Source organism: Anomaloglossus baeobatrachus, unplaced genomic scaffold, assembly GCF_048569485.1.
Source record: "Anomaloglossus baeobatrachus isolate aAnoBae1 unplaced genomic scaffold, aAnoBae1.hap1 Scaffold_111, whole genome shotgun sequence".
In the NCBI taxonomy this organism is placed as follows: domain Eukaryota; kingdom Metazoa; phylum Chordata; class Amphibia; order Anura; family Aromobatidae; genus Anomaloglossus; species Anomaloglossus baeobatrachus.
In genome coordinates, this window is record NW_027441881.1 from 553,954 (window position 1) to 577,371 (window position 23,418).

Genomic DNA, 23,418 nt, shown 5'->3' on the forward strand with positions numbered 1-23,418 from the left:
AGGCGAAGTTCACACTTCTGTTGCTTTGCATCAGTCACAATCCGTCGCCTTGAGGAATTACGGTATCCTGAAAAATATTTTGCGGGAATCCTTTTTTTTCCCCCATAGAATTCTATTAGCGACGGATTGTGACTGATGGCACTGTGTTGCATCCGCCGCGTGACGGATCAGTCGTTTACTGACTGACCATCCGGCGGGAGCAACGTTTTTTGTCTGCGGCTGATTGGTTTTTTTACTGTGAGCATGCGCACAGTAAAAAACCATGATGACTGTAAATTCAGTTCCAGCGGCCAAAACGATCAGCTGATCGCCCGGTGGCTGGCTATTGTGAACGATCAGCTGATCGCCCGGTGGCTGGCTATTGTGAACGATCAGCTGATCGCCCGGCGGTCGTAAAAAAAAACCCAGTAAAAAAGAAAAACACAACTGATCTTTTTTGCAGCATCAGTTGTGCCACTATCTGCAACGCAACGCATCCGTTGCATCAGTTAGACTACTGATTGTGACTGATGCAAAACAACGGAAGTGTGAACTTAGCCTTACCGGCACTGGTGTCACAGGGTTGGAGATACAGAGAGATCGGAGAGGGGGGTGTCACTGCAGCGGAGCAGCTCAGGAGGGTCAGTGGACAGTCAGCGAAACTGCGGACTCGTGGGGTGTTGCTGCTGCGGGCACCATTAATCTGCCAGTGGGCTGCTGGCTGTTTTGAGTTGTCAGTTGACACAATGGAGTTCAAGAAAATGGACGCAGAGGCCAATCTGTGCAAGCGCTCGCTCTGCAGCCATTTTCTTGAATTCCATTGTGTGAACAGCCGAAGATTCCACGGAGCCTGCAGCCCACCAGCAGATCAATGGTGCCAGCTGCCGTGACACCCCACGAGCCTGCTGTATTGCCAACCCTCGTGCCACTGACCCTCCTGAGCCGGGACACCCCTTCCTCCGAGCCCACAGCATCACCGACCCTGCCTCCTGTGACCTGCCTGAGCTGCGCCACCACTGCCGCTCTCCCCTGGTGAGCTAATATAAGATGCATAGAATTATAAGACGGATCCCAATTTTAACAGTAAAAATATTTTTTTCCTATTTTCCTGCTTCAAATTCGGGGTGCGTCTTATAAAACGAAAAATACGGTACAGAGAAATCATATCCCACTGTAGGTTACATTAGGTGAATATATTTCTTCCCTGAATCCGCCCCTCCCAGATGACTACTCCTGTAGTAATGAGACATTTTTATAAAATTGCCCCCAGTTCACCGAGCCGCACACACAATAAAAACACCAGCAGTAATGTGCAATAATATACCATTTATTATCAGCAGTTTTAGCTGTAGTTATACAATCATTTGTCTTATCATTAGTCATTTTTATTTATTACAGTTAAAATATTTTCAGTTTTTGCCATCTGGAAACCATTAACAAGAAGCTGATGTCAGATCCTTACATGCTTATGAGGATTCTTTTTAACAGTATGACGATATACAGTAATTCTGGCCACCACTAGGGGGAGCTAAATGTTTAAAAGATTTATGCAGCATTTTTTTGGACTTAAGGGGTTTTTCACTTATAGAAAACTGGTTTCAATATGTTTCCCAGCCTGTAACATACAGTTAGTACTTGCCCTCCCGCTGTTCAGCACCAGTTCTCCACCGCAGCTTTGGTTTCTGCGTATCGGTTGCAGAGGTGACACCATGACTGCAACGCACATCGCTGCGACCTGACACTAGACCGGGGGAGGGGGGAGTACTGTCTACGTTTGTGATTTTACATGCTGGGAAACGATTGGGGATCACTTTTCTATAAGTGGAAAACTCCTTTAATGACAGCTGTATAAATCTTTACGTCGTGATCTCCCCTTCGTAATGGCTGAAAGTAGCGGCTGTTACAGTCATATAGCTATCAGGGTACAGGCAGGCAGGAGCCGGCGGCGGTGACTCCGGCCTCATAGTACTCGGCTATGCTACTAGTGATTTCAATATTCAGAAAGCGCCACCTTCATGTGCTCAATGTGCTGACTACACAGGATGAAAATAACAGGATCTGTGACCAGCAACCCATCTCATCATAACAGCAAATGGATCCAGTTGTCAGTCAAGATAAACATTTACTAAATGGAAGCGGAAGCAGCGATCGGCTGATCATCAGCAGATCTCTCCTAAGGGGAATATATCATCTATATCGTCTAATAATTAACACCGGAGCTGAGCCTGTTGTACACAGGGGACATGTTGTCTCTTTTCCACAGTATCTGTCTTTAAAGGGAATCTGGCAGCAGGTTTTTGCTATTTAATCTGACAGAAGCATGATGTAGGGGCAGAAAGTCTAAAGGGTACTTTACACGCTGCGATCTCGCTAGTGAGATCGCAAGCGATCGTACCCGCCCCCGTCGGTTGTGCGACACGGGCATATCGCTGCCCGTGGCGCACAACCTTGCTTACCCCTGTGACACGCACTTACCTGCCCTGTGATGTCGCTCTGGCCGGCGAACCACCTCCGGCAGGCGTCCAATAGAAGCGGAGAGGCGGAGATGAGCGGGACGTAACATTCCGCCCACCTCCTTCCTTCCTTCCGCATTGCCGGTGGAGGCAGGTAGGGAGATGTTCGTCGCTCCTGCGGTGTCACACACAGCGATGTGTGGTGCCGCAGGAACGAGGAACAACATCGCTAATAAGCAGAAAAAGATTTTTGGTTTTAGGACGACCTCTCCAAAACCAACGATTTTTGTCTCTTTTGCGACCGTTTAAGGTCGCTCATATGTGTCACACGCTGCGATGTCGCTAACGGCGCCGGATGTGCGTCACAAACACCGTGACCCCGACGATAATTCGTTAGCGATATCGCAGCGTGTAAAGCATCCTTAATTCCAGGGATGTGTCAATTGCTCAGTAGCTTGCTGTAATTTCAATCAGTGTTTTATCAGCAGGACATTATCACTAGAGGATTAGGTCTCATGTGGTGGCTAGTCCAGCTAGTCTGTGTAAACCTGACCCCAGCACTGATTGGCAGATTGCTGACAATATACAGTGTACACAGGAAACTGCCAATCAGTGGTGTGGGCGGGGTTATACAGAGCTCAGCATTCCGAGTTCTGCTACATCTACAGCAGTGAAGACAGGGATTATATCAAAACTGCACAAGCAGTTCAGTAATTGACACATCCCTGGAATCAGACTCTTTGCCCCCACAGTATGCTGCTGTCAGATTACATAACAAAAACCTGCTGACAGATTACTTTTTACAGCAGCAAACCGTCAACAATCAAACTGGTAACTTGATAAATGTTCCGGTCAGTCACTAACAGCAGCATTTAGGCTCCAAGATCCGACTCAGGTGTTAGTTTGACTGCCCATTAGCCTTCCCGCAACATGATCATGAGGCATCGATGGGCTGCCATGACGGCTGAGGACCTATGTAAAGTCCACATACTGGTCAAGCTGATTTTCCTGTGATGTTCAGCCATAAGCCGTGATTTTTACACTACACAACATCAATGGAGCATTGCTCTATACAGAACAAGCAATCACAGGGTCAACGCCGTTAAAAAAGAAACCTAACATGTTAGAAAAGGAAAAAAACCACAAACATTCAAATCCCCTCCTTTTCCTAAGTTAAAAATAAAGAAATGTAAAGAATTCAAAAATTGAAAAAAACAACAAAAAAAAACCAAAATTGTATATATAAATCTGAAATTAATCAGCCCAATCTGCATTTGGATTTTTTTTCCCCATTTTCCTAACTTTATACGGTAAAATGAATGGTGTCAACAAAATCTGCAGCTATTCTCACAAAACACAAGCTCTTATACGTCTATGGTGACGGAAAGATAAGAAAGTTATGGTGATTAGAAAATTGGGAGGAAAAAATGAAAATGCAAAACTCTAAATTGTCTGTCTTTAAACGGTTAAGTCTGAATAATCCTAAATTTGCATTAAGAATTAGACGCTATTATTACATATGATCTGTTTTCTCTTTTTCTTATTGATTTTCACATTTAATTTTAATTTTTTATATTTTAGCTTCTGTACATGATGATGGGGGCGGCCATATTGTCTGAGCTGCTGCTATTTCCTGTTAATGTCACTCAAAGATTTGCTCCACAGCAGACACATGGATGGAGGAGACCGTCGTCTGGAGAGGACTTGTGGGCATGCTCTGTGTCCTGTGCAGAGATCCCTGTGCGGGGAGGGGGAGCTGTGTCCATCAGTTATTGTCAATGGTGGATCCTGCATTATCCTCCTCCAGCTTTATACCAGAGGTGTTACCTTACATTTCCTTCCTGTGTTGATAATGAGACTGCTGAGAAGTGATCTCTGTGGAAAATCTATTCTTAAGGTCAGTGGTCTCAGGAAACAGGAAGATTTCAGGAGGCTCCGGAGGGAAATGTATTTTATGTCATAAAATTCAGAAAAATGTTTACAATGAAAGTTACTTTACAAATAAGGAATTTTCTGATGTTACTTTCCTGTTATGTTCTAATCCTCACCCAGTTCTCTACACAGTGATCATCAATATATACCATAAATACACATAATACAGCATGAAGGGGCTCGGAGAAGGCGGCAGTGAAGGTGTGTAAGTGTCTGATGGGGTCACACAGCTCATAAAAGGACAACTGCCCGGCCTCATAATCCAGACAGATCCTGACTCTATCACTGGAGATCCTGTCAGGTAACTGGATCACTTCACTGTCATGTATCACTGAATACTGATTATTAAATCTACACAAAATCCAGGATTTGTTATTCTCTCCAATCAATGACTGATCTCCCCTCCTGTCTATACTGGGATAACACATCCCCACCATCCACCCCCCTGATCTACTGCCCTCCACATCCCAGTGATGTCGTCCTGAGGTAAATCCCCTCCTGCTCATCACCTTATTACACTGGAATCTCTCTGCTGTTTCTGGACGATTCTGGTTATTTTGTGTCCTGGTTGCAGTTTTCAGGTCGTCTGATATAAGGAGATTATTAGCAGCTGTGTTTACATCCAGTAATATGTCGGCAGGACCCTCCACATAGATCCCCCTCCTTATACCTGTTATTACCTCACATAATGTGTGTAATGTGTGTGAGATCACAGCCACATCCAGGTCATCTCCATCATGGAGCTGTTTATCATGTCCCCCTGTGTCCTCATCACCTCCCTCCTCCTCAGGATCACACAAGTCCCCGGTGTCTGGTTCCTGTAAGACGGTCAGTGGATCAGTCATGTTACACAGCTCCTCAATGTGCCTCATCTTCCTGGACAGCTCGTCCTTTTTTATCTCCAGCTGATGGATCAGAGCAGACAGTGACAGTGACTCTTCCTTTTCTTGCCTGGAGATCTCACTCAGGGCCTTCTTCTCCAGGTCGTCCACCCGTCTCCTGATGTCTGTACACAGGGCAGTGACTCTCTCGGCTTCTCCGGCTGCTTTCTCTTCAGCTTTTCTCCTCTGCTCCTCCAGACTCCAGACTCTTTCCACAGCTTTCACTCTCTTTGTGATCAGTTTATGGAGAACAATTATCAGTTTCTTCTTCTTGTTCTCTGAGGCCTCATCCAGTGACTCCATTTTATGTCCTTTATGTTCTCCAATCAAACTGCAGGACACACAGATACATGCGGCGTCCTCAGTGCAGTAATATTCCAGGATCTTCTTATGGACAGAACATTTCCTTTTCTCCAGAGAAGTGCTGGGATCAGATAAGACGTGTTCTGGTGATTTGCTGTGAGCCCTCAGGTGTTTCTCACACAGAGAAGCCTCACAGTGTAGACAGGATCTAACAGCAGGTACAGGAGAGTCCACACAGTAAGTGCAGCAGATCCCGGTGATCTCTTGTTCTTGCTGAGTAACCAGGAATCGTTCTGCGACATTATGAAGATTTATGTTCTTCATCAGCGCCGGCCTCTCCTGAAACTCTTCTCTGCAGTCAGGACAGGAATAAACTCCAGACCCGTCCTGTGTATCCAGCACACGATCAATACAGACCCGGCAGAAGTTGTGTCCACATCTCAGCGTTACAGGATCCTTAAAAATAGATAAACAGATGGAGCAGAGCAGCTCGTCTCTCAGAATAGCAGACGCCATGGCTGACGAAAGAAGGAAGAAATGAAACTGAATGTGAATGTTACTCAATATTTAACAATGTTGTAGTTACACCCATTCATTTAAACCCTTCACCCCCAGATCAGCAGACACCTTGGCTCATAGTTGAGGGAAGGAGGAAACGAAACTGATAATACTTAGCGATGTTGTAGTTACACCTATTCACTTAAAGGGGTGGTTCACCCCTTTTCATTATGGGCCACATCGATATAATGTTGAGAAATAAGGTTTCTTTCAAATACCTTGTGTTGCCAATAGTGCCTGTTAGCAGCGCTATTGTGGTCCGCTTACCCCATCACGTGACCCCTGGGCTCCATGACCCCCAGCATCCGGTGTTGTCACGCCAACTGAGGCTGGCTGCAGTCTCCATGAGTGACTGGGCAGTGGGCGTCGTTGCACCGCTCCACACAGCCCAGCATGAAAGTCCATCTCCCTGCTCCCTCCTCTTTCACTCCAGAGCAAACAAGCCGGAGCGATGCTGGGCTGTGACGAGCAGGGAAACGCCACCCACAGCCCAGTGACTCACGGAGATAGGGGCCGGCCGCGGTGGTGTCATGTGAACAGGAAGTTGACATCACCAGATCCGAGGTCACGGAGCCCAGGGGTCACGCGATGGAAAACAGCGGTCCGCAATAGTGCTGCTCACAGGCACTATTACCAACGGAACGTATTTGAGAGAAATATTGTTTCTCAATGTTATACGGATGTAGCAAAAAAATGGGTGAACCACGTCTTTAACTCCTTAATAGGAATCTGCCACCAGTTGTTTAATACCCCTTGTGAGAGTAACGTGATGTAGGGGCAGAAACCCTGATTTCAGAGTTGTGTCACTTACTTCACTGGGTCCTGCATTTATTATTAAAAACGGTTTCCTCTGTTGCACAGCTACAAGTTTTCTGAATGCTGAGCTCTGTATAACCCCACCCAGGCCACTGATTGAATGTTGCCAGTCTACAATCTACATAAGCTGAAAGCTGCCAATCAGTGGTGGGTACAGAGAGAAAGAAGCAAGAAAAGCACAATACGGTGATACCATAACACAATTGTGAATAGATAAGGGATGTATGCTCACCAGATTAAGTTGTATATCACAAGAACTTTAGAGTATATCGGCTGCCAATGGTCACACGAGAGATGATTGAGGAGAGTTGTAGGAAATATACGTGACTTCTATCTCCGCTGCTGGAAGGTGAGACAAACGGGTGGGGAAAAACAACAAAAGCACTCCTTAGTATCTTCAGTAGGGACCTTCGCAGCTGCAATAGAAACAACACCACTTACTTTAATGGGTCCTGCATTTTTTATTAAAAACGTTTTTTTCTGATGCACAGCTTCATTACCAGTTTTCTGAATGCTGAGCTCTGTATAACCCCACCCAGACCACTGATTGGCAGCATTCTGTCTACAATGTGGATAAGCAGAAAGCTTAAAATAGGAAATATGCATGACTTCCACCTGCGCAGCTGGAAGGTAAGAAACAGGTGGGAAAAGACAAACAAAAAGCACTCCTTTGTTTCTTCAGTAGTAAACTTCGCAGCTGCAATTGAAACAACACCACAGCTATGCAGCGCTGAGCTCCTTCAACATAGTCAGCATAAGTATGAGCTATAGCCGGCATAGGGAGGAGTGAAAAGTGAATATTTACAGGAGAAGGTTGTGGCTGCAGCTGAGATTACAACTACCTGTTACATCACTGCAGAATAGACATTTACCTTAACCCTTTCAATACTTGACGGATTGAAATACGGTAAAAAGGATGCAGGAGACACAAGATGATTCCTAAGATTTATTTCCTAAGCATCTCAAGGTATTCCAACCTCATTAATCAGGAAAAAAAAAACCACAAAAGGCGCAGGCATCTCAAAAAAGTCCACATTTCAAAAGGCGCCAAGGTCGAGCACATGACATGTCAGAGGTCACTCTCAGTTTGATTCAAAAGTAAAAATATGCAAAAAAAAAAAAAAGTTGAAATGTCATGTATATAGACAATTTGGCATAAAATTATATATAAATATAAGCTTTATTTTGTGGACATAAAAGTATCTCCGATAAAATGAGTGTTTGCCTGCGATGTGTATAGAGCTTGTAATCATGTGGGGATGTGATAACTGAACTGCTGTTAGTAAGATGAGCTACAATGAGGTTAGGATCGCAGGCCGATAACGAAGGACGGGTGGACAGTCAGAAGAACAACATCAAAAGGAAGAGAGGTTGGTCAATTACAAAGTGGAAAAAGTGGTCCACGTCATACACACTCGCCGCCACTGAGGTCCTTGCACAGGCGCACTACAATACTTTGATCTGCCCTGAGCAGGGCAGATCAAAGTGCGCCTGCGCAGGACCTCAGTGTCAGCGAGTGTGTATGACGTGGAAGCGTCATGCACACAGGCTTCAGAAGACAGAGGAGCAAGATGGCCGAGAGAGGAGGCGCCACTCACCAGGCCAACCAGCACCGCAGTGACTGATTTAGGTGAATATTATAAAGTGTTTTTTTATGTTCTCACAACAGCCTGCGCTCTTATATACAGCATGTTAGAATGCTGTATACAAGAGCCCAGTGGTGGTGGCCGCAGCTTATAGGCCATAAAAATGACGACAGGTTCCCTTTAAACTTTTGTAAAAAATAAACTGAAAATTGCGGCATGCAATATTATTCATCCCCTTTACTTTCAGTGCAGCAAACTCACTCCAGAAGTTCATTGAAGATCTCTGAATGATCCAATGTTGTCCTAAATGATTGATGATGATAAATATAATCCACCTGTGTGTCATCAAGTATCCGTATAAATGCCCCTGCTCTGTGATAGTCTCATGTCTCATGTTCTGTTTAAGGCGCAGATAGCATCATGAAGACCAAAGAACACAACAGGCAGGTCCGTGATACTGTTGTGGAAAAGTTTAAAGCCGGATTTGGTTGCAAAAAGATTTCCAAAACTTTAAACATCCCAAGAAGCACTGTGCAAGCGATCATATTGAAATGGAAGGAGTATCATACCACTGCAAATCTACCAAGACCCGGCCGTCCATCCAAACTTTCATCTGAAACAAGGAGAAGACTGATCAGAGATGCAGCCAAGAAGCCCATGATCGCTCTGGATGAACTGCAGAGATCTACAGCTGAGGTGGGAGAGTCTGTCCATAGGACAACAATCAGTTGTACACTGCACAAATCTGGCCTTTATGGAAGAGTGGCAAGAAGAAAGCCATTTCTCAAAGATATCCATAAAAAAAGTGTCATTTAAAGTTTGCCAAAAGCCACCTGGGAGACACCAAACATTTGGAAGAAGGTCTCTGGTCAGCTGAAACCAAAATAGAACTTTTTGGACACAATACCAAACAATATGTTTGGCATAAAAGCAACACAGCTCATCACACCATCCCCACTGTCAAACATGGTGGTGGCAGCATCATGGTTTGGGTCTGCTTTGCTTCAGCAGGAACATGGAAGATGGTTAAAATTGATGGGAAGATGGATGGAGACAAAAACAGGACCATATTTAAAGTAAACCTGTTTGAGTCTACAAAAGACCTGAGACTGGGACGGAGATTTGTCTTCCAACAAGACAATTATCCCAAACAAAGCAAAATCTAAAATGGAATGGTTCATAAATAAATGTATCCAGGTGTTAAGGCCCCGTCACACACACAGATAAATCTTTGGCAGATCTGTGGTTGCAGTGAAATCATGGACATATTGTTCCATTTGTACACAGCCACAAACCTGGCACTGATTGTCCACAATTTCACTGCAACCACAGATCTGCCGCAGATTTCTCTCTGTGTGTGACAGGGCCTTTAGAATGGCCAAGTCACAGTCCAGACCTGAACCCAATCGAGAATCTGTAGAAAGAGCTGAAAACTGCTGTTCACAAACGCTCTCCATCCAACCTCACTCAGCTCCAGCTGTTTACAAAGGAAGAATGGGCGAGATTTTCAGTCTCTCGATGTGCAAAACTGATACACATACCCAAAGCGTCTGCAGCTGTAATCGCAAAAAAGGTGGCACTACAAAGTATTAACTTAAAGGGGCCGAATAATATTGCACGCCCTAATTTTCAGTTTTCTATTTTTTACAAAAAATGTAAAATAAGCAATATTCAACTTCATTGTGTCCCACTTGTTGTTGATTCTTCACCATAAAATTTAAAATTTTTACCATTCTGTTTGAAGCCTGAAATGTGGGGAAAGGTTGAACAATTCAAGGGGGGGGGAATACTTTTGTAAGGCACTGTACCTCATGTAATAGTTCAAACTGCTTTTTTTACTCAGGTGGCATCAATATTAGCTTCATAGATGGTCATTGCTAGACACAATTAAGCTTCAGAAAGGTCTAGTGCACAATCAGCTCAGCGTTCACCGCAGACACAGAACTGCTCGTGGTTCTGGGTGCATATTGCACCCGACAGGTTCACTTTAAATGAATGTGAACATCTCAAGCACTACATGGCTCAAGATGAAAATTGTGAGACTCTTCTGTGTCGCCTAGGGCTATGGGGTACTCCCGGCCCGTATATTTACGGGGATACTGTGTCACGGGAGAATACTGGCCGTTGCCCGGTTCCGTGACCCTGGGGACGCTTTATAATGGGGAGTATTTGTAAGTTAACAGTTTTACTCACTCTGGACCCTTGGACGGCTGGTTCAGGTCCCTGTAGTTCGTTTGATGACTCAGTTGCTCTGTCCCCAGCACCCTCAGTGTGGTTGGGTCCCCGTAGCATGAAGTCTGAGTCCCAACTGTCTTTTGGCAGTCACCTCGTACGTATGGTGGGCATTGTGGACCCTGTAAGGTTGGTCCGTGGTCCCGAACCCTGATCCGCTTGTTACTGCCGATACCCCCGGATCTGTGGGTCAGTGAAGGTCCCCTCATTGTGCAGGTATTTGCCAGGCCAAGTGAAGCTGGCGCCTGACCTAGGACCCTGTGCCCCATCGGTGCTCTGGTTCCAGTGGTATTTGGGTGTACCTATCCTGGCAACTACTGTCCTGTACCCTCGGGTCACCATTGCACGACCCAGCTTGAGGCACTTCCATTCTCCTGACTTGACTGACTGTTCCCTCCCACCAGGATGTCTAGTCCCCTGGACTGGCTCCGCTCTCTAGGTGGCCATCCCTGTGGTGTCTGACTAGCCAATTACCCTTGGTGTGGAGTGGAAACTGGGATTTTGTGTGTGTGCAGATGTTACTGGCACTGGTGTTACAGGTCCCTGGGGGTAGGCCCTGCATCCAGGTGAGGATGCAGTACCTAGTAGTGCCCTGAGTAGTTCAGGGGCGCTACATTTCCTGCATAGGACTAAAAAAAAATTGAAATCTGAATTCCCAAATGTTGAAATTGCACTCAATTCATGTGCTTGACGGTGACCAACTCTACTGGAGAACGTACTTTTTCAAAACTGAAACTTCTAAAAAATCTGCTTCGTAATCACCGTTTCCACTGGCTTCCCTCATGTGCATGGAAAGTGACATCCTGAAGACCATTGAATTCAAGCCAATAAGAAAAATTCTCTGAAAACAAAATCCATACTTCCATAGTGTACCATATAATGTATGACTTACTGAGGATTGTGTTTTTCGAGCCTTGTGCATTGTTCAGGTGTTTATCATGTTGATCACTTCAATGTTTTTAATGTGCTCACACCAGTTTTGTTGAAGTGCCAATAAAATAAATATATTTAATATTATCGCCATTTACTTTTTATTCCTGTAAGTGGTTGTCGTAGAGGTCCCAGCACAGTGGTTTGCCCAGGGGCCCAAAATGCTGTTAAAGGGAACCTGTCACCGGTTTTTTACCTATAAGATGCGGCCACCACCAGTGGGCTCTTATATACAGCATGTTAGAATTCTGTATATAAGAGTCCAGGCCGCTGTGTACAACATAAACACTTTATAATACTCACCTAAACCGGTCGTTATGGTGGATGTGGCTCAAATGGGCATCTTCGTCCTCCGGTGGTGGCGCCTCCTCTTTCGGCCATCTTCATCCTCCTTCTGAATCCTGCATGAAGCGTCTACGTCATCCACACTCGCCGGTCCCGCGCATGCACACTACAATACTTTGATCTGCCCTGCTCAGGTCCTGAATGCCGGCGAGTCTGTATGACTTAGGACGCGTCATGCACCGCGGCTTCAGAAGATGGAGGACAAAGATGGCTGAAAGAGGAGGCGTCGGCACCGGAGGATGAAGACACCAATTTGACCCACATCCACAGCAGCGACCGGTTTAGGTGAGTATTATAAAGTAATTTTTATGTTCTACACAGCGGGCTGGGCCCTTATATACAGCATGTTAGAATGTTGTATATAAAAGCCCACTAGTGGTGGCTGCAGTTTATAGGCTAAAAAACTGGTATAGGTTCCCCTTAAGATGGCCCTGGTCTGGAGACTTGTGGCCAGTCTGTACATCACAAGCCATTCTCAGATTGTGAGACATGGATGAATGAGGCCGGCCTCACAGAGGTCACCTCACACCTCTGCCGCTTCTCTCAGCTATATTATCTAAGGGGTTTAAATTCCGGTTGCTTCGCTATCTCCATTCCCGGCCTTTACAGCAGAGTATCTGCTCTATTTTATAGATGACACCAACTGCTTAGGTGAAAGCACAACATCTCTGGAGAACGTGTAGGGTGGCACGAGGTGGTAGGGGCGGGCGAGGGATTGACTCCAGACGCCCCCGAACACTACATGAAAACTGTGGCCCTGGCTGGGTGCGTGGACTTGTGTGGTGCAGGTCATGCCTCTTAGCAGACCGCATGTCACCATTGCCTTTGGCAGGCCAGGACCAGACAGCAGTGTAGACTAACACCGAGACCTCCAGTCCTTATTAAGCAAGTCTTTTACTGAACAGTTTCCACAGTTCTTTCGGCATTACATCACATGTGAGCAGGGGCTGGCTGGCAAATTTTGGCCTGGGGGGCAAGCACACAGCAGCAGCCCATAAGCAGCGGCCAATCCTTATTGTATTTACCTCCGGCTGCTTCATATAGGGAGTAGAGGTAACAAGTTTTTTGAAAAGATAAAGCCGAAGTAATGATGATATAGTTGTGGTCAAATGCCGACTAAATTCTCATCCACGTCTATCAGTGTCCTACTGAGAGAAGTGTCTGGGACTCTACTTAGCACGTGACCATAACTGTGCAAAATGCATACATCTGATCACTACACTGGGAATACAGGGGAATCCTGACAGTGTGCACAGCGCTCTATCACCATTCAGCAGTCTGCAGTCACATAGGGACTACAGAAATCTGTCTAGAGCTCGGAAAACAGTGTTGGAAAAAAAATGTTGCCTGGAAATTGCATGTTGTCCACAGAGTTGATTCATATATACTCGCCTCCATTATAAAACAGACAAAACAGTCCACCTAAAGAAGCCGCACATGGACTTTTTTCTCTCTGTGTAAATGTCAGTGCAATGTACGGTCAGTGTGTTAGTATACTTACCTGCAGCGACCTTCTGTGTGCGGCACCACTCTGCTCCTCTTCTCAGTGACGTCACCGCTCTGCAGACTCTCCTGGTTGCACTAAGATCTGCTCCTCTTCTCAGTGACGTCACCGCTCTGCAGACTCTCCTGGTTGCACTGAGATCTGCTCCTCTTCTCAGTGACGTCACCGCTCTGCAGACTCTCTGGGTCACGCTGCGCTCTGCGTGACCTAGAAGAGGCTTTTACAATGTAAGTCTATGGAATGAGGTTCACACACACACACACAGCCATGCCTCACATGTGTGCACAAGCGCGCGCGCACACACAGCCGCCTCATATGTGTGCACAAGCGCGCGCACACAGCCACGCCTCATATGTGTGCACAAGCGCGCGCACACAGAGCCACGCCTCATATGTGTGCACAAGCGCGCGCGCGCACACAGCCACGCCTCATATGTGTGCACAAGCGCGCGCGCGCACACAGCCACGCCTCATATGTGTGCACAAGCGCGCGCGCGCACACAGCCACGCCTCATATGTGTGCACAAGCGCGCGCGCGCACACAGCCACGCCTCATATGTGTGCACAAGCGCGCGCGCACACAGCCACGCCTCATATGTGTGCACAAGCGCGCGCGCACATACAGCCACGCCTCATATGTGTGCACAAGCGCGCGCGCACATACAGCCACGCCTCATATGTGTGCACAAGCGCGCGCGCACATACAGCCACGCCTCATGTGTGTGCACAAGCGCGCGCACACAGCCACGCCTCATGTGTGTGCACAAGCGCGCGCACACACAGCCACGCCTCATGTGTGTGCACAAGCGCGCGCGCACACAGCCACGCCTCATGTGTGTGCACAAGCGCGCGCGCACACACAGCCACGCCTCATGTGTGTGCACAAGCGCGCGCACACACAGCCACGCCTCATGTGTGTGCACAAGCGCGCGCGCACACATAGCTACGCCTCATGTGTGTGCACAAGCGCACGCACACACATAGCCACGCCTCATGTGTGTGCACAAGCGCACGCACACACAGCCACGCCTCATGTGTGCACAAGCGCGCGCACACACAGCCACGCCTCATGTGGGTGCACACAAACACAGGCCTCATATGCGCGCACGCACACAAACACAGGCCTCATATGCGCGCACGCACACAGGCTATTTTTTATATATATATATATATATACTGTACATACATACACACACACAGGCCTCATATATTCGCGCGTGCGTACACACACAGCCAGGTCACATACACAAGTAATACAACAAGGCACAAATACACAGACCCAGGTATGAATACTTACCCTCCAACACGTGTCTGCACAAGCAATGGCGCCGGCCGCAGAGAGAGGAGAACAGGAAGTCAGCTCTTCGCAGTGAAGTTCCGGCAGATCAGCCCTGCATGACCCTGGCCCCGCCCCCAGGTCTGCTCCGGGAGTGGCAGAGTGCGGCTTCCGTAGAGCAGTGAGTGCAGCTGCCGCCTCCTGTGTCTGCAGACAGGAGCTTCAGGGCCAGAGCAGCCCATAACAGTATCCTCTCATAAAGCGCTGTAAAGCCGAACGAGCACAGACATCCCAGCACCTAAACCAGTAATGTTTTTCCTCATATAAAGCATGAATATTTGTTATAACGGCCGCCTCCTGCCTATACATACTATAAACACGTCTGGGCCTTCATCCACACTGTCTGAAAGAGAAACTGTCTCTGTTGCCCATAGCGACCAATCAGAGCTCAGCTTTAATGTTTTAAACCGCTCTGGTAAAATGAAACCTGCGCTGTGATTGGTTGCTATGGGCAGCAAAGAGATAGGAGAGGACACACAGGTGAAAAATATGTAAAAGACACACAGAATTGTAGCATGGAGGGCGGTCGGCCTATACACAGAACCTCCTATCACAAAGCAATGGAGGAGCAGCTAATATAGCTTTACACGGATGAGAGCAGTGAGTCTGGAGAAGAAGCCGGGGCTTGTGGGAAATGTAGTTTATAGAGGTCACATGACCACCAGTGAAGGACCGCCCACTTCACACTGAGCCCAGAAACGTGTATGGAGGAGATGGAGCCAGAAAAATGTAAGGAATGTCGCCGTGAGGATCTGGAGATATGGCCGGGCTACTATAGAGGAGAAAGAAATAGATTCAGGGGTGAACATTTTAATTTGCAAATCTTGAGGCGTTTACACTCACACACACATAATACAACAGCTCCAATATACAAGGAAATATCTGTGTATTACACATAGGCTACATGCGCACGCTGCTTTTTTTCCTGCTTTTTTGCTGCTTTTTTGGCTGCAGTTTTGTCAGCAGAACTTTCTGACATTTGACTTCCCAGCAAAGTCTATGAGAAGTCAGATTTGTCATGCGCACTTTGCAGTTTATTTGTCAGCGTTTTTTTTGTCAAAAGTTTGTGACAAAAAAAATGCAGCATGTTCATTCTTCCTGCGTTTTTGTCAACATTTGTCACCCATTGAAATCAATGAGGGCATCAAAAACGCAGGAAAAATGCATGCTAATCAAAAGTGGTGCATTTTACCTGCCTTTTGGTACCAAAAACGCAGGTGATTTGTCAGGAAGTGAGGTCAGGCAAGTGGTCCCGTCCCGTCCTCCATGTGTTCCCCGAAGTACCGCTGTCCCCAGGGGAGATGATGTGGAGGACGGGACTATCAGCAGCGGCGGCAGCGAGAGGGAAAAATGAATGTTTTCAGCTGCCAATGTCCATCCCCCTCTCGCTGCCGCCGCTGATAGTCCCGTCCTCCACGTGTTCCCCGAAGTACCACTGTCCCCAGCGTGCACGCACAGGGGAGATGATGTGGAGGACGGGACTATCAGCGGCGGCGACGGCAGCGAGAGGGGGATGGACATTGGCAGCTGAAAACATTGATTTTTCCCTCTCGCTGCCACCCTCGCTGATAGTCCTGTCCTTCACGTGTTCCCCGAAGTACCACTGTCCCCAGCATGCACGCACAGGGGAGATGATGTGGAGGACGGAACTATCAGCGGCCGCGGCGGCAGCGAGAGGGAAAAATCAATGTTTTTAGCTGCCAATGTCCATCCCCCTCTCGCTGCCGCCGCTGATAGTCCCGTCCTCCACATGTTCCCCAGCGTGCACGCACAGGGGAGATGATGGACCCCTCTCACCGCCACCGCTGCCGCTGAAAGTCCCATCCTCCACGCAGTAGCGCGATCAGCTGAACTGTCACTGAGGTTACTCGCGGCCACCGCTGGATTCAGCGGTGGCCGCGGGTAACCTCTGACAGCTCAGCTGATCGCGCGGCTGTCTTCATTTGCTGCATGGAAGTGACCGGAGCGGCGGTGTCTGCTGCTTCTCCGGTCACCTCCATGCAGCAGAGTTGGATGCGGCGCTGGAGCATCCTGGATTACGCCGGACATGGAGGGCTTTGTCGGGGTTAATAAATTGGTAATGAGGGAATTGGTTTGTGTTTTTTATTTCTAATAAAGGATTTTTCTGTGTGTGTGTTTATTTACTGTAATTTACAGATTAATCATGAAAGGAATCTCGGGGAGACGCCTGACATGATTAATTTAGGATTTAGTGGCAGCTATGGGCTGCCATTAACTCCTTATTACCCCGATTTTCCAACGCACCAGGGCAAATCGGGAAGAGCCGGGTACAGTCCCAGAACTGTCGCATCTAATGTATGCGGCAATTCTGGGCGGCTGCTGACTGATATTGTTAGGCTGGGGGGCTCCCCATAACGTGGAGCTCCCCATCCTGAGAATACCAGCCTTCAGCCGTATGGCTTTATCTGGCTGGCATTAAAATTGGGGGGGGGGACTGCACGCCAGTTTTTTTTAATTATTTCTAATTTTTTTTTTTCAATTCAACAAGCTTTATGGGCTTGTTTGAACTGAAAAATACATGAAACAATTGTTGACAAAACTGCAGCCAAAAACACACCAAAAAAGCAGCAAAAACGCACCAAAAAAGCACCTACATTTTTTGTGACATTTCCAGGCTCTCTCTGACAAGGTGCAGTTTTGGCTGCAGTTTTGGCTGCAGTTTGTGAACACGAAAAAGAAGCAGCGTGCGCATGTAGCCATAGACTGATACATCAGCTACTGAACCAAGCAGATATTACAGAGAGCGGTATAAGGCTACATGCGCACGCTGCTTCTTTTTCGTGTTCACAAACTGCAGCCAAAACTGCAGCCAAAACTGCACCTTGTCAGAGAGAGCCTGGAAATGTCACAAAAAATGTAGGTGCTTTTTTGGTGCATTTTTGCTGCTTTTTTGGTGCGTTTTTGGCTGCAGTTTTGTCAACAATTGTTTCATGTATTTTTCAGTTCAAAAAAGCCCATAAAGCTTGTTGAATTGGAAAAAAAAAAAAATTAGAAATAAATAAATAATTAAAAAAACCGGCGTGCGGTCCCCCCCAATTTTAATGCCAGCCAGATAAAGCCATACGGCTGAAGGCTGGTATTCTCAGGATGGGGAGCTCCACGTTATGGGGAGCCCCCCAGCCTAACAATATCAGTCAGCAGCCGCCCAGAATTGCCGCATACATTATATGCGACAGTTCTGGGACTGTACCCGGCTCTTCCCGATTTGCCCTGGTGCGTTGGCAAATCGGGGTAATAAGGAGTTATTGGCAGCCCATAGCTGCCAATAAGTCCTAGATTAATCATGTCAGGCGTCTATGAGACACCCTCCATGATTAATCTGTAAATTACAGTAAATAAACACACACACCCGAAAAAAATCCTTTATTAGAAATAAAAAACACAAACACATTCCCTCATTACCAATTTATTAACCCCGACAAAGCCCTCCATGTCCGGCGTAATCCAGCATGCTCCAGCGTCGCTTCCAGCAGTGCTGCATGCAGGTGACCGGAGCAGCAGACACCGCCGCTCCGGTCACCTCCATGCAGCTAATGAAGACAGCCGCGCGATCAGCTGAGCTGTCACTGAGGTTACCCGCGGCCACCGCCGAGTCCAGCGGTGGCCGCGAGTAACCTCTGACAGCTCAGCTGATCGCGCTACAGCGTGGAGCCGGCGGCAGGAGCGTGGAGCCGGCCGGCGGCAGGAGCGTGGAGCCGGCCGGCGGAAGGAGCGTGGAGCCGGCCGGCGACAGGAGCGTGGAGCCGGCCGGCGGCAGGAGCGTGGAGCCCGGGACTTTCAGCGGCGGCGGTGGCGGTGAGAGGGGTCCATCATCTCCCCTATGCGGGGACCGCGGTACTTCGGGGAACACGGGGAGGACGGGACTATCAGCGGCGGCGGCAGCGAGAGGGGGATGGACGTTGGCAGCTGAAAACATTGATTTTTCCCTCTCGCTGCCGCCGCTGCTGATAGTCCCGTCCTCCACATCATCTCCCCTGTGCGTGCACGCTGGGGACAGTGGTACTTCGGGGAACACGTGGAGGACGGGACCACCAGCGGCGGCGGCAGCAGCGAGAGGGAAAAATCAATGTTTTCAGCTGCCAATGTCCATCCCCCTCTCGCTGCCGCCGCTGATAGTCCCATCCTCCACATCATCTCCCCTGGGGACAGCGGTACTTCGGGGAACACATGGAGGACGGGACGGGACCACTTGCCTGACCTCACTTCCTGACAAATCACCTGCGTTTTTGCTAGCAAAAACGCAGGTAAAAGGCAGGTAAAATGCACCACTTTTGATTAGCATGCATTTTTCCTGCGTTTTTGATGCCCTCATTGATTTCAATGGGTGACAAATGTTGACAAAAACGCAGGAAGAATGAACATGCTGCATTTTTTTTGTCACAAACTTTTGACAAAAAAAACGCTGACAAATAAACTGCAGTGTGCGCATGACAAATCTAACTTCTCATAGACTTTGCTGGGAAGTCAGATGTCAGAAAGTTCTGCTGACAAAACTGCAGCCAAAAAAGCAGCAAAAAAGCAGGAAAAAAAGCAGCGTGCGCATGTAGCCTAACTATCCGGGGTGCAGGAGTCACAGTCACCCCAGGATCCTGGGCCCCGCATCTAATCCGGACACCGGGAAATCTGTGTCAGCCGAGAAATAGGTACAGTTATCACCCAGCTTTCCCAAAGCCAGATATTTTCCTAACAAGTGTACGAAAGAGGGATAGTTCATACCCTCTACAAATATTACTATTAACCCCTTGAACCACCTCCCCTTGGTGATTTTCCGTTTTTTGCTCCTTCCAAGAGCCATAACCTTTTTATTTTTATGTCAATATACCCATATGAGGGCTTGTTTTTTTGCAGGACGAGTTGTACTTTTGAATGACACCTTTCGTTTAACCATATATTGTACTGAAAAAAGAGAAAATATTAAAAGTGCAAATCCACAGCTATTTGCGGGGGGGTATTTAACATGTTTACTATATGGTAAACCTGATATGGCATTATGATTCCCCAGATTGGTACGAGTTTGTAGACACCAAACATGGATAGTTTCATTTTTATATAAGTGGTGAAAAAAAATCAGAATTTTGCCCAAAAAAATAATTGTGCTTTTGTTGCCATTTTCCGAGGCTTGTGGCGTTCTCATTTTTCAGGATCTGGGGCTCAGGGACGGCTTCTTTTTTTGCGTCTTGAGGGGACATACTAAAAAGAATGATGAAAAGGAATAAATAAAAAGAATGAGGGTAATAACTTATTAGGTGTATATTATGTAGATGTATAAAAGGTTTCTTGGGCAAGTTAGTCATGGAATGAACATAAAATATCTGTAAATAATAGGAGAATGAATGCATATGGCATATAACCAGGTGTATATTATGTTACCTGAGCATTATAGGTGTGGAATGATCATGAAATATATGTAGATAATAGGAGAATGAATGCATATGGCATATAACCAGGTGTATATTATGTTACCTGAGCATTATAGGTGTGGAATGATCATGAAATATCAGTAGATAATAGGAAAATGAACGTATATGGCATATAACCAGGTGTATATTATGTTACCTGAGCATTATAGGTGTGGAATGATCATGAAATATATGTAGATAATAGGAGAATGAATGCATATGGCATATAACCAGGTGTATATTATGTTACCTGAGCATTATAGGTGTGGAATGAACATAAAATATCTGTAAATAATAGGAGAATGAATGCATATGGCATATAACCAGGTGTATATTATGTTACCTGAGCATTATAGGTGTGGAATGATCATGAAATATATGTAGATAATAGGAAAATGAACGTATATGGCATATAACCAGGTGTATATTATGTTACCTGAGCATTATAGGTGTGGAATGATCATGAAATATATGTAAATAATAGGAGAATGAATGCATATGGCAAATAACCAGGTGTATATTATGTTACCTGAGCATTCTAGGTGTGGAATGATCATGAAATATATGTTGATAATAGGAGAATGAACGCATATGGCATATAACCAGGTGTATATTATGTTACCTGAGCATTATAGGTGTGGAATGATCATGAAATATATGTAGATAATAGGAGAATGAATGCATATGGCATATAACCAGGTGTATATTATGTTACCTGAGCATTATAGGTGTGGAATGATCATGAAATATATGTAGATAATAGGAGAATGAACCGGCTACGGAGGAGAGGGGGAGAGAAATCCCACCTTCTCCTCCTCCGTGCCAGCCCGCCCCTCCTGAGAGCCTGCCTGCCCCCTGCAGCTGTGGTCTGCTGGCACAGTCGGACCTCAGATGCAGGCACACTAGCATGATACTCGGCTCCTGCTGTGCTGCCAGCGCGAGCCGAGTGTCATGCGAGCATCCCAGTAGTGCCCCGTGTGGCTCCAGCCTCTCTCTCTCTCATACTCACACTCACTGACTCATTCACTCACACTCACCGATCACCGGCGCTGCACTGCACGGCTGTCACATTGCTGGCGGCTTCTCCTGATTTGAAAATGCCAGCCGCCCATTATTCAATCTCGTATTCCCTGCTTTCCCCGCCCACCGGCGCCTATTATTGGTTGCAGTCAGACACGCCCCCACGCTGAGTGACAGCTGTCTCACTGCAACCAAATCACAGCCGCCGGTGGGTGGGTCTATATCTTGCAGTAAAATAAATAAATAATTAAAAAAAAACTGCATGCGGTCCCCACCAATTTTGATACCAGCCAGGGTAAAGCCACATGGCTGAAGGCTGGTATTCTCAGGATGGGGAGCTCCACGTTATGGGGAGCCCCCCAGCCTAACAATATCAGCCAGCTGCCGCCCTCAATTGCCGCATCCATTAGATGCGACAGTCCCGGGACTCTACCCGGCTCATCCCGAATTACCCTGGTGCAGTGGCAATCGGGGTAATAAGAGGTTAATCATGGCAGGCGGCTATGAGACACTCCCAAAAATTAACCTGTAAGTGAAAGTAAATAAACACATACACCCAAGAAAATACTTTATTTGGAATAAAGGACCAAAAAACACCCTCTTTCACCATTTTATTAAAATCCCCAAATACCCCTCCAGGTCCGACGTAATCCACAGAGGTCCCACGACGCTTTCAGCTCTGCTACATGAAGCTGACAGGAGCAGCAGTAGAACACCGCCGCTCTTTATCATCTCCACACAGCAACTGAGGGAGTCGCGCTGTCACCGGTGACGTCACTGAGGTAGTGCCGGGGTGTGTGCGGGGATGATGCGTGCGGGAGTGCCAGGGTGTGTGTTGGGATGATGCATGCGTGCGGGAGTGCCGGGGTGTGTGCTGGGATAATGTGTGCGGGAGTGCCGGGGTGTGTGCGGGGATGATGCGTGCGGGAGTGCCAAGGTGTGTGCAGGGATAATGCGTGCGGGAGTGCCAGGGTGTGTGCGGGGATGATGCGTGCGGGAGTGCCGGGGTGTGTGCGGGGATGATGCGTGCGGGGATGATGCGTGCGGGAGTGCCGGGGTGTGTGCGGGGATGATGCGTGCGGGGATGATGCGTGCGGGAGTGCCGGGGTGTGTGCGGTGATGACGGGGTCTCTCCCTCTCTCTCAGCTTTAAAAAAAAACGGATCCGTTGCAACACTTTTTACACACTCTGACATGGATCCATTGCATCAGGCACAAACCGGATTGTGCCGGATTGCAAAAAACTGATGTGTGAAAGCAACCTAAGGGGTACTTTGCACACTACGACATCGCAAGCCGATGCTGCGATGCCGAGCGCGATAGTCCCCGCCCCCGTCGTAGCTGCGATATCATTGTGATAGCTGTCCACCTCCTTCCTTCCGCATAGCCGACGGGAGCCACGGTGACGCAGGTAGATGTTCCTCGCTCCTGCGACTTCACACACAGCGATGTGTGCTGCCGCAGGAACGAGGAACAACATTGGACCGTCGCGTCACCGTAATTATGGAATTCGCCGACGCTGCACCGATGATACGATTACGACGCTTTTGCGCTCGTTAGTCGTATCATCTAGGATTTACACATTACGATGTCGAGAGCGACGCAGGAAGTGCGTCACTTTCAACATGACCCCACCGACATCGCACCTGCGATGTCGTAGTGTGCAAAGCCCGCCTAAGGCTGGTTACACATCACAATTTTTTCCTGCCTGTGGGGATGCTATTTTTTGCAGGGCCCCATGGACAGGAAAGGACACCATCAGATGTGACCTCCAGATGCCATTTCTGTATCCGTGTTCGTGATTTTCACGGATCGGGACACAGAAAGGCCGAGCCTACAAAGCGCAGGCAAGCGGGGCACTTTAACTCCCGCAATGTACATACATACACTATATACATACATTATATACATACAGTGCAGGAGTGAAGCAAGTGATAAAAATAAAAAAAAGAAATTCTCACCTCTTCGGCGTGTGTCCCGCGATGCGCTACATCTATTCCGAGCTTAAGGACCTGGCGGGGCTACCCAATCAGCTGATCGGTCACATGAACGCATTTCGTGATCATTCCACACCTATAATAGTATCATAGTTTTAAGGTTGAAGGGGGACTCTAAGGGCGGCTTT

At 47.4% G+C, this 23,418-nt stretch overlaps 1 protein-coding gene across 2 annotated transcripts; it reads right to left on the reverse strand.

Moving 5' to 3' along the window:
* Positions 1-1,285: 1,285 nt before the first annotated feature.
* LOC142260474 (E3 ubiquitin/ISG15 ligase TRIM25-like) lies at positions 1,286-15,267 on the reverse strand. 2 transcript variants are annotated; one of them, XM_075331948.1, is made up of 3 exons: positions 14,816-15,267; positions 7,155-7,264; positions 1,286-6,066 (listed from the first exon to the last, which is right to left on the reverse strand). In XM_075331948.1, exon 3 carries the CDS (start codon positions 6,062-6,064, stop codon positions 4,463-4,465), a length of 1,602 nt encoding a protein of 533 aa, XP_075188063.1. In that variant the 5' UTR covers positions 6,065-6,066; positions 7,155-7,264; positions 14,816-15,267; the 3' UTR covers positions 1,286-4,462. The 2 variants fall into 2 exon arrangements, with proteins under 2 accessions (XP_075188063.1, XP_075188062.1); XM_075331947.1 differs by having other exon boundaries at positions 7,155-7,338.
* Between the last annotated feature and the right edge of the window lie 8,151 nt (positions 15,268-23,418).

What these genes read in the sequence shown, in the direction of transcription:
- LOC142260474 (XM_075331948.1), bottom strand. Translation starts at nt 6,064, where the DNA reads ATGGCGTCTGCTATTCTGAGAGACGAGCTGCTCTGCTCCATCTGTTTA.